The sequence below is a fragment of the Strigops habroptila genome, chromosome 7 (genome assembly GCF_004027225.2).
Source record: "Strigops habroptila isolate Jane chromosome 7, bStrHab1.2.pri, whole genome shotgun sequence".
In the NCBI taxonomy this organism is placed as follows: domain Eukaryota; kingdom Metazoa; phylum Chordata; class Aves; order Psittaciformes; family Psittacidae; genus Strigops; species Strigops habroptila.
The window spans coordinates 54,567,606-54,579,605 of NC_044283.2; the positions used below are offsets into that span (position 1 = coordinate 54,567,606).

The 12,000-nt window shown below is 37.3% G+C and overlaps 1 protein-coding gene across 7 annotated transcripts in view; it reads right to left on the minus strand.

The window, feature by feature from the left end:
- Positions 1 to 12,000, minus strand: part of COL25A1 (collagen type XXV alpha 1 chain) — a 306,555-nt gene that overhangs the window by 101,817 nt on the left and 192,738 nt on the right. For 6 of the 7 annotated variants that reach the window (XM_030492737.1, XM_030492732.1, XM_030492734.1 and 3 more), the window contains exons 6-7: positions 1,725 to 1,751; positions 1,537 to 1,563 (exon numbers count right to left, since the gene is read on the minus strand). In XM_030492737.1, coding sequence (XP_030348597.1) covers positions 1,537 to 1,563; positions 1,725 to 1,751 — 54 coding nt within the window. The remainder of the gene's footprint in view (positions 1 to 1,536; positions 1,564 to 1,724; positions 1,752 to 12,000) is intronic. The other variant, XM_030492731.1, reaches the window with a different exon arrangement.

Genomic DNA, 12,000 nt, shown 5'->3' on the forward strand with positions numbered 1-12,000 from the left:
TTTTTTTGTATTCAGACCTCTGACTCTTTCCCCAGAAACTCCTCCAACACCCGTAATTCCAGATTCTTCTCCTCAGCTGTGTAATACTCTTTACAGCATTGCTCTTCCATATTAATGTATCTCTTATAACATTGTCAAATCTGCTCTCCTGTTCTTAAGTAAACACCAGTTCTTCTGAACAGAAGACCACTTCGTGCAAGCACCTATGCACAGGCTTCTGACTGTGCATCAGTCACAGGATGAATGAAGAATCCTCTCTTCAGCCACAGGCACTACTCCACGCTCCTCCTGTGCCCTTTCTCCCCTCACATTCCCCACGAGGTTCCGTAGCACAGAACCAGCCAAAATACTCAGCCTAGCATGGTTTCTGAGAGATACTAAATTTGATTAGAAGTTAAAAGGAAATTTTTATATTCTTCAGAACCTTCAATCTGTGTATTCACATGTTCCTCACATTGTTACTCTCTATTTCCTTTTTATTTCTTTAAATAATTTTCCAATTCTTCTTTTTGTGTTTAAACTGAAATAATATTTATAGCTGTTCACTAACAGGCCTCTGCCTTTATAATGTGCAGTCATATTACCAAGCATAACAGGACACCTTTGTAGGTAATTAACACTGATAGCACCAACACCAAATTCAGCTATAAACGCATGTTATGATTTTAGATAATCTTATTAACTACAAATAAAACAAACATGAAACACAATAGGAGAATAAAATAAAATTGCAAATTCAAAATATTTAACATAGTTGACAAAAAAAAAAAAAAAAGAAAATCCATGGAACATGCTGTTATAGAGATTTATAAATGTGTAACCAAAGAAAGTCACTATATCATCGGAACAATTAACCAAACATTTTCTAACAAAGCACAGATGTAAAGAAGAATGAACTGGCATGGCCACTCTATCTGAATTTTTACCCCTGTATTCCTCTATTTCTCTGCTAAAATAAACATATTTAAAAACTAAAAGAACCTTTACATTTCCATGGCTAAAACATGTCCTGTCTAACTGTTTGAATGTATTTACAAGATGATATTATTATCATTAAAATATTAAATACAGACATGTCAGGAAAAAGAGCTACTACATGCATACATGATATTTGTTTGTAATTCACTAATTACTAGATACATTTTACATGAAATTTGGAAGTACATTTATTAGAAACCCACCAGCCCTCTGCATTGTGGGAGCCCATGCAAGGCGTGAAAACATTGCTGGGGAAACTGAAAGGTTTGGTTAGGAAAGCCAGCTTTTGTACAGCAGAGCAAAACCACTGTGAAACCTGCTTCCACCCATAATGAAAATTGTGTATTTTGAATGCATTATTACTGTTACTCAAATCTTCCCAGACACTATCTGGTCATGTTCAGTATTACTGTCCTGCAGACACTTACTTCAACATGCAGGGTAAATGCAGCTAATAAGCATAATTAGCTCAGACAGTGTATTTAATTTAGTTTTGCAGTAAAGACTAATTGCCTACTCAGCGAAGGGGAAGTGTAACATTTTTTTTAAGATGCTTACCCGAGGGCCCTGATCACCTTGATCTCCCTGCAAAGTGGAAAGATGAGATGATAGGTTTAACACAGCATCTGTGTGCTACCCAGCTCTCTTACATAATCTAACATTACACTGCGTCAATACAAACGGTCTCTTTAGTTCATGCTGGGCTTTCCATTCACCTTGTAAGTGTCACCTGTGCGTCAACTCACCTTCTCGCCTTTTGGACCAGGAGGGCCCTGAAAGAAACAGAAGCAAAGAATAATTATCGATACTGACAAGGTCCTGGGACACAACAAGAAACAAGTCTGCAACAGTCTGCAATTTCTTCCTAACAATGTATGTCCTTGTAATTTTTCACTCCAAACGCCAGGGCTATTCCAGAGACAGCTTCTTCACTGTATTAATAATAGGCACTGTATAGTTATTTCTTGAATAGTTTGCTCACCCCATGTGTTGAATCAGACTACTTCAACAAGCAAAACTATGCCTGAAATGGCAAAACTTTTATTTATTCCAGTTAGGAACAACAGTTTATCTCCTATCAGATAATAAATGTTTTTTAAGACTGTAAAACTTCTTTGCAAGTGCATCTAATAAATTCACAGACATATAAATCTGCCATGTATTTTGGCACCCTTCTTGGCTTAGATTGCCAAAGAAAAATGGATTTGGGAATCTAAAAGTAGTGTTTTCATTCCTATCTTTGGCAATGCTGAAGTTGATGTTTAGTCTCAAGCACACTGTTTTAGGCAAAATGAGCTCTTTGTATAACATGATTTTGCAGAAGTAATATTTATTGTTACTTACCACCGGACAAACAGTAAGGTGACAGAATTACATAGCAAAGAGGTCCTTTCCTATTCCATTTTTATTGAGCACCTCCCAGCAAGCTACCAGCAGGTTTCTAACACATTATTTTCAGGTTAGTATCTTGTGAATAAAAGCACTAGCAGTCTGCAGAGAGCTGGCTGCTTACACAGTGCAGACTCTACCTCCCTTTTCTGAAAGATATGCAGGTGTTTCATTACAAAGAGGGACCTGCGTACATATGAAAGCAGCTGGAAACAGAGAAGGAGCCATCCAAGCTATCAGGGTCCACTGTTATAGTAGAGAAAGGCTGTGTGTATGTGCATGAATGCAGCACAAGAAAAGGTTGCCACTAGCAAGATAATTAGAAATAACAAAGTGCAACCTAGTTGAGCTGAGCATGTTTGAACTGTTTCATAATTTACACTAGTAAAAATTCATGTGGTTCACATAGATGCAAATACAAGTAAGGTCAGTCTGCTGTGTATTAAAGATGTGATCAACCATATGCAAGTTTTTGAGAATCCCCATAAGCAGAAAAGCTAATTTTCTGCTTATTTTTAAGGGCTTCTGATGCATGCCAGAGAAGAACATTTGCTGCTAAATCTTTCAAGGAGTTAAAGCATATGCTTCTCCTTCCATAGCCTGCCATCTCTTCCATCTGCTGCAGAGCACACAGAAACAAGTCTGCTACCTGACTTCTCCATTTCTCCTTTACAAAGGACAGTGCTCACTGCTAGCTGAGTGGGAACCATCTGCTCAAGTAACTATGATCCTGTCCACTTTGTGCCACCCTGCAAGAACTTGTCCTCTTTAAAAACAAACTAAACAAAATAATTTAATGAATAGATACAACCTTGCTGCATGTTTAAGGTGTCTCCATCTATTTTTTTTTATACTTTAACTCTTACTGACCCTTTCCAATGCACATGTTTGTATACGTACACTGGAAACTACATGCAGCATTGTCTGCAGACTTGTACTCTATGTAATGTCACATCCAAGTGAGTACATTTTCAGCAGGTCCACTTTAAAACATACACATACATGTCATTAAGCTTGCAAATTTGCAAACTCATACCATCAGTAACACTGTAATTGCAGAATGGGAAGAAGTAGAAGCAGTCAATGCTGGCTGTTTCTGTCTTTTTCACTGTGAACACTGAGAACAAACGAAGTGCTGTGCTTATGTATTCTTTCTCCTTGAATTACCAGACTATTACTGGCTCTGAATATCTCACTGGCTGCAAACTGCAAATAACATGACCCCTATCTGCTACAGTCAGAATCCTATTTCTTGGGTCTTAGGCATGAAATTACAGATAACATGACATGATCAAGACTGCAGGCAGATGTTGGCTTTTGGTTCATGCCACAGTTGTGGGAGTTGTTACTGCCTTCATCCAGCTGCTCAGTGCCATTCTTACCCTCAGGGGTAGCCCTACTTCTGATGGATCTTGGCTCACAACTTTTCTGAGGCATGCCTGCCACCACTCTGACAGTGGGTACAAACTAAGACGGCAGAGACTACATCAGCTCCCTGAACTAAGCTGGCTCACTGGAACAGAAATAAGTTAGAGCGTGCTCGCATGAGAGGTTCAGCCAGCAAATCTGAGGGGCTACAAAACCATCTTCCTGGTACAACTGCTGGCAATATGCTCAGCTGTTTCTACCTGCAGAAGTGGTCCCTGCCTCACTGTTGGATATCTTCTGTTGAGAGTTCTCTGAAAGTGGAATCCATATCCAAACATGTTTATTATAAGACCTAATCACATATCTCAATTTTTTTCTTATTTTTCTGTGCAGGGTTTTCTTAAAACTACTTGTCCACATCATATTCAGAAATCCAGATTTTTCTTTTCATTGTCCTCTATTGGGCAAAGCCAGCGACTATGACTGCTTGGTGTTTGCTCTCTCCTAGGGTGACACACTATTCTCTCTATGAAGTCATCCTTCCAGCACACAAATTTTTCATACAAATTCTTCATCAATATCTGACAACTTTATTGTACCAGAAGTTAAAAACAGCTTTTCAAAAGACCACAAGAGCATTTCTAGTGTGAACATTCTTACAAGTGTGAACAATTCTCTCTGCACTTGTATTTGCAATGCTTTTGCTTTCCACCAAGAGTCTTGAAAAACAAACAAAAAATTGCAAATAAAAATAGCTCTTCTGGATGCCAGTGAATAGAACCAGTGGGGTTTCAGTGAAAGAAAATTAATGCAATTCTTTCATGGCTTGTTCACCCATCTCTGTCTCTTCTACCATTGTTTCAATTGTTCTCTATTGTTTTTGCAACTTTAAAAAGAAAATTCCTGTCCTCAGCCTTTGACATCTTCTTTCCATTTGTGCTGAGAAATTCTCCCAAGGTTTTTACTGCAGAATTTATTAGTGTGTGTACATTGAGTGGAGGCAGGGAGGAAGAAATATCTGAGGGAAAGCTGGGTTCGCGGGGGTGGGGTGTGATTAGAGAAAGATTTGTTTAAAGGAGGGCAAGATTTCTTCTGTTTAAGGGTCTAGACACAAAGAACAGAGTGAGTAAAATAACACTAGCTTTGTAGGCCACAGCATAGACATCCTGCTTTTTTCCCAGGGAGACTTCTGTGCTTTCGTTTATGAGATGGCAGAGATCAAGCTGCTAGCTGCTGCACAAATGCGAAAGCATTTTGTGTAAGTTATATGAAACGTCTGAGGTCAGAGCATTTCTGAAATAACTTTACAGTGTTTTCACTGGAAACAGAGGCTCTTTTCTTAAAGTGTAATTATCTACTCCAGACTACTATACATTTCCAAGAAGAGTTTACAGCCTGTTTCACATAAGCAAGGCCTTGTAAATCACAAACACATGCAAAATCTGCATTCATAATTAGGCGACAAACACTACTGTTTTAAAACAAGTTCGTCTAAAGCACTCTGAAAGGCCTCCAGGCACCTGTCAGCCAAGAACAAAGCTGAAATCAAGGTCAAATCCATTCAACAGCCATGTTCAAGATTACTTACAGGTGACTTTTTTTGGTTTTTTTGGCTATCAAAATTCCATTTCCATTCTCTGATGAAACCTTTATATTATTATGAATATGGGTACAAGAAATAGAAGGGCAAGACAACGCAGTACTACAAAACATGAGACCACTCCTTTTGGTCTTCATTCAGACAACTATTCCCCTTATGGTTAACTGTGATCAGCATGACTTTTTGCACAGCAGGCATTTTATAATTCATTGCCTGAAATTTGTCGATTTTGTATTCCACCCTTGTGGCCATTGTCACCTTTCTAGTTTTGGAAAAGTTACGTTCAGAGGACCTCTTAAAAAGTCAGTGTTTGATTTATATTGGTTTTGCAAACATTCAAAATCATCTGAATTCTCTTATAGATATGTTCGCTCCATATTCCTATTGCCTTTAATCGTAATACAGGCAGTTCTACCATGACTTCACCAAAAGTCTCCAAGCATCTTTCAGAGTAGAACGGAAAATACTAAGAGATTCTCAGGAAGGGGTTCAAAGAAACAGCAATATTTCTAGGTTCTGCAGAAATCTCCAAAGTCAGGGCAGAGGAATATAGATTTTCAGTGACTGTTAAATAACCCATATGATGCTACTGCAAAAAGGACCTGCCAGTGCCCAGCATAAGCTGGCAACCAAGCAGAATCAGTTGGACTGTGACGGTCCCAGATCCCAGTAGGTTCATCCACCTTCAAGGTTCCTAAGGATGTCAAACTCTGCCACTCCTATCAGACAGAGCTACCACAGAAGACACAGTAATAATAAGCCTTTAGACACAGCCACTGCTTTCCTATATTTCAACCACAAGAGCCATAAGCTAAGGCAACCTGGCAGCTAGAGGACTGAGTATAACTTGCAAGGTTCAGCCTTCATTTGGGCTAAAACAACATACAATGCCTTCATCCCTACCAGCAGCTATAGCATCCACAATAAGAGTGTAGCTGGCAGTGTGAGGGAATAGCAGCCTTACAGAGACAAGCAGAAAAGCAAGACAGTCCAATGTCATCTAGACAAATTCAAAATGGAAACGAATTTGCCAACCTAGTTTAATCATGTTTTCGCAACTAAATGACATGCTATACATTGCCAAAGTTAATTCAATTAATGCAGTTTATTTTGATGGTGGTTTTAGCACATAACACCAAAGTATTCAGTTACAAAAATCTGACTTTTTATTTCTTTGAAATTTGCCTCATGACTTTCACAAATTACAATTTCCTGCTGGAACAACAATCCCAAGTCTAGCCTATGGTTGCTGCAAAATATTAGGATCGGATATGCTGAATCATAAGATAAGAGGTTACACAGAGTATTACGAAACACAATACTATTTCCAAGTTCCTATGCTTACTTTAGTCTTGCATCCACTATGCAAGCCCTGAACTACTGAGCAACGTGTTTTTGGCATTTGCTGAACTTGGCCATATTTGCAGCCAATGTGTGCATACACTAGTTTACAGTGCAAACATCTCACCTTTAATCAATCTTAAAAGCGCTCACAAGAATTTCCAGAGAATCTGAACAGCTTCTACCACTGAAACTTTATTTTACATATTTTATATTCTTCCCTTGGGATATGACTGACATATGGTTAAAACTTTAACAAAAAAACCCAACCAATCCATGACCCAAAAGACTCTTAATAATGTTTCCTTTGCTTCCCTTACATTCTGAAGTTTTTGTTATAATATTCAAGGCAGAGAAAAGGAAATCTGAATATTTGACACAATACTATGCCTGACTTAATAAACATTATATAAATGGAAGTAATGAGAAACATTTAATTGATATATATAAAAATCTAGATAAACAGCTCAGTTACAATTTACTTGTTGATGTGAATGTTAAGTGAATCCTGCCATAAATTTATACAACCATATTCAGAAGTGATTTATGCCAATACATAAATCACACAAGTTCAATAAACTGCAGGCAGGAGAACACAATCTACCCAAAATGCATCAATAAAGCATTTAGACTGTAATTTAGACATTAATTTCTCATGCAATGTTCTTGCTGAGATTGGGATAGGGTGCTTTTTTGAACTTTATAATGTTGCTTATAAAAATCAGCAGATTGCATCACAAGCTGCAAAGGGGTCACTGCCGACTAATTCAGTGTGCAGGAAGAAGAGTAAGGGTCAGTGTTCGAGCAAGAAACTCCAAGAGGAGATCCCTTTCTCTGATATACTTGATTTCTTTGATTAACCAATAATGCTATCCTCTTCTCCCACCTTTTCTCCCCTTCTACAGACAAACACAATGTTTTTCTTTGAAAACCTACAAACTCAACACAAATCGTCCTACAAAGGTTCCATGGTACGGAGAGTATGACTATGTACCTATTGCCTGAGCAATGAATCACAGATCAAGAATTATCTTTACTATTGCCATGAATGAATTTAAGCAAAAATTATAATCTAAATCAACTGTTAAGTTTCTTGTGAATCTAGTAACTGCCATATATGCTAGTAAGACCAAAGATATGGTGACAGAAAAACTTGTCACATTATTAAACGTAAGAAAATGGCTCCTGATAAAGTCAAAAGCCTCCTGACTACCACATACTGCTTAATGCACTGTAATACATGTATTTCCTGAATCTAAGCCCTAATTGCCTTTTCCGCAGTGTACCTTCCTATTCTCCTACTTGCTAGTTAAGCAGAAATTTATTGGTGATATTACAGTTTTGACACGATACTGTAGAAAAACACCACAAAGGAAATCTCACTCTACTAAGCATGTAAAACAGCACATAACAACACAGATGAGAAAATCTAATACTGCTAAGTCTCTCATTTTAGAAGAAAACACCCAGAGTTCCTGTTTTCAGTAACACCATAGGTGCAAGGAAGCTACAAACACATAATCTTAGTTACCTCAAAAAGACAGAAACACAGAAATTTTTGGCCAGTGCTCAGAACTGCAGGAAGACATTTGAAAACACAACTGATGTGTGGCCTACAGCATCAAAACTCCTAAAACAAACAGAACAATGAGCTTTTTTTACTATTACTCTTACATTCACTATTTCCAAACCAGCCTCAGGAGTTTTTAGAGTTCAATCCATGATTTTAATAATTTTTTTTTTAAGGGCAGTGCAACAAAATACCAGTTTCAGTGTTCAATACTTGGTTTATGAAACATACCAAAAATGAGACAATTTTTTGATACAGGCTGGTTCAGGCTTCCTTCTCTTCCATCAATCTTTCAGCAGATCTCTGTGTCATTACCTGTCTACCTGAGACTCAAAAAAACATCACATGCTGTCTTAGAATCATAAAATAGTTTGGGTTGGAAGAGACTTTTAAAGGTCGTCTAGACCAACCCCTCCTTGCAATAAGCAGGGACATCTTCAATTAGATCAGATTGCTCAGAAACACATCCAGCCTGGCCTTAAATGTCTCCAGGGATGGTGCATCCACCACCTCTCTGGGCAATCTGTTTCAGTGTTTCATCACCCTCATTGTAAAAAAATTCTTCCTTATACCCTCTTTTAGTTTTAAAATTATCCCTTGTCCTATCACAACATGCCCTAAATGTAGGGGGCAAATGCTAAAATGTAGAGCATGACTGAGATTGACTCCTCATACTCCAGTATCTCAGGTAGGCTGTTCTGCACTCCTTTACATCCACAGAACTTCCCTACTTCTTCCTCTTCCTTTTGCTGCATTAAGGATAGATACTTGGAGTCCCACTTCGTCCTATACTAGACTACTATGCAGCAGATTATTTCTGTATCCCTCTTATATTCCCTCCAACAGGATATCCAACAAGAATACACATGTGTGTGTGTCTTTGCATGTGTCGCATGTGTAAACTGGTGGAATTTAAAAACAAGACTGCGTTTCTGTATTAACATTGACTCAGTAGTTCTCATGAGTGACAGAAAAAAATAATATATAACATGGTAGATATGGAATAGACACAAATTATATTTCTTATAAGTAATAAGCTTCTTGGTAAGATTTATTATTTCATAAGATGTGGTAAGAAGAGACAGTGCAGTTGACTAGAGTTCTACTTTCATTAATAAATATTCACCTCAGTCAACAGAAATGATGCCACAAATTCAAGGAGCAGTGAATTAAACAACTATAAAAAAGCATGTTTGGAAGACAAAGAAGAATGAAGGGCTGCTTTCAAATTTTACATTATAAAAAACTGGAGTGCAAAGAGTTTTCAAGGTAGACTGCTTCACCTTTTCCTTGGAAAAACTGCATTTATTGTTGTCAAACTACTGAAGCAGTAAAGAAGTTGTAGCCCTAAACAGATTTTTATTGCCACAGACTTCACACCTTTTATTTGGCATTGAACACTGAATGGAATATGAAACAAAAGAGAAAAAACAATTAGCAGTGCTTAAACTTCCAACTATCGCTATTTATTAGAATAACAATGACACAGTACTGTTCCAGAGGAGTTGTCTACACTCACCAGTGAGGACTGTACCAGTAAACGGCCAATAAGCAAATTGTACAAATACACAGCTATTTTGCTCAAAAAGCCTGGTACCCTTCTGGCACCCTGGTCTAAGCAGATGCATAAGGTATTGATGCTTTGAACCTGATCAAAACATTCCACTTTGTGGAAGTAATTAATATGCTCCCAAACCAAATGAGAACTTGGGAAAACAATAATAAAAAAGAAGAAAAAGACTTAAAAGGAAGACCAACATAGTCCAGTAGAATTTAGGGCTTATAAAACTGCAGGGATCATTGAAGTATATTCTGGGTTTCTTTCCCAACACAATAGAAATTGAAAAGAAAAAATTACACCTCCTGTCAATCAAACTCATAAAATCCTTTTTCCAGATTTTTGAGATAAAACATACACCATTAAATATTTTTTATGCTTCCTTTGGTAGGTTTTTATCCAGAGGCCAGCTCTCTCGTTTATTCCTAGAAGCTTAGCAAGAAAACAGCTCCTCACTGGCAGTTAATAATTTCCTGTTATTTTCAGAAACAGTAGTTCACATTCTAGCATTTCAGTCATTTTTTACCTAAAACTTGAATAGTGGTTTCTGTAATTCAAACTCCTCTGGTGCTTCCCTGACTGCTTAGTAGCCTGGTAGATAATTTGGCTGAGATGACGTCCTTTGCTCATATGGTCTTTTTGGTTTGCCTTAAAAGAACCTTTTTCATGAGGATGACAGCCTGAACTTCAAATATTTTGAAGAAAATAGACAAAGGAAGAAAGTAAGGGAAGGGGGGAATTTCAGAGCCATGAAGATTCACCACTGCCAGTCACTACCTACAAGAGAAGTACCCGTGGTCATTGAAATATGTCTTCCAAACTCCTTAAGCCTTCTGAATCTTTCAACTTTACTGCCTCCATTACTAATGTGCAGAGGAATAACATACAAATATCTACCAAGCTGATCCTCCTTTGACAGGCAACTAGGTCAAGGAGAAGATTTATGTACTTCACTAACAGGTGCTGCATAGGGTACAGCTCTACAAAAAAAAAAAAATCATAACCACACAGAAACAAATGATTACAATAACTGAACTCTGGTCACCTACTTGAAATAAGGACTAGTTTCAAAACATGGCAGCTAGTGAATTAAAAGTAAGTCAATTCAAGAAAAAAAAAATTGCGGAGGTTGATTCCATTCTTCCATTTACTGCTCATTAATGTGCTGAATCCACACATGTTTCTGCAGCAATGGCCTGAGTCACATTCAGTATTTAAAAGGCATGGCATTCTGTGCATACACTGTTTTTAATTTTCCAAACTTTACTACTCACTACAGGATACATTTGCTCATTCAAGGCAGTAGAATGCCAAAGAAAGATTTAGATATTCTTTTAGTGTTGTCTGCAAATTCTACTATGAAATGCTACTGTGTTATATTACTTAAATCATGAATGGTTAAAAGAAAATGGCAGTAAAATATTAGTATAAAGCCATAGCCATGTAAAATATAACCCAAGGGAAAGGCTTCTGAGACTGCAGTATAACCTCCACAGATAAAGAGCAATGAAATTATTTCGCAACCTAGGTAACTTTTTTAACTTGAGGATGTAGTAATGCTTGGGAAAAACATATTTTAGTGAAATATGAACATATATTACTTATATTTCTCTGAGGATCTCGTCCTTATTTCTTTCCTTTCCCTCCATTTGGACATCCTGTAGTCCCTTAAATAGTTTCTGTGCATTCCAGGCTCCCATTGCTGCCAAACAAGCCTTTTCACAAGAACTGCCTGTCAAAAGTAATGGTAAAAGCTGCACTGCACAAATCTATCTTAGGCAGCTTGTAAGTACTAGGTTACTGCAAATGTCTCCAAACTATCCTAGCTACAACTCATTGCTAAAAGAGACAAAGACTTGACTCTAAGTCATAACTCCAGTCTTGATGGAGGTGCATCAACTCTGAATCACAGATGAATTTCTTCAAAGTCAAGGAGTATATAGAAATAAAAACACATAAAAATAGTATACAATTAGACAAATGCTAGTAGAAGAACTAAACCTTTCATTTATTTTCCTCAATTTCTTCATCTATGATAGGGGAAAACTACAATGACATACTTCATAGAGCTATTTTGAGAACTGTTCATATTTGAAAAGTTTGAGTTGAAACACTGGATAAATGCAAAGGAATTTTTATATTAACTACAAATGTAAACATACTTTTATACATAGGCATATATAAAAGTGGGATGAC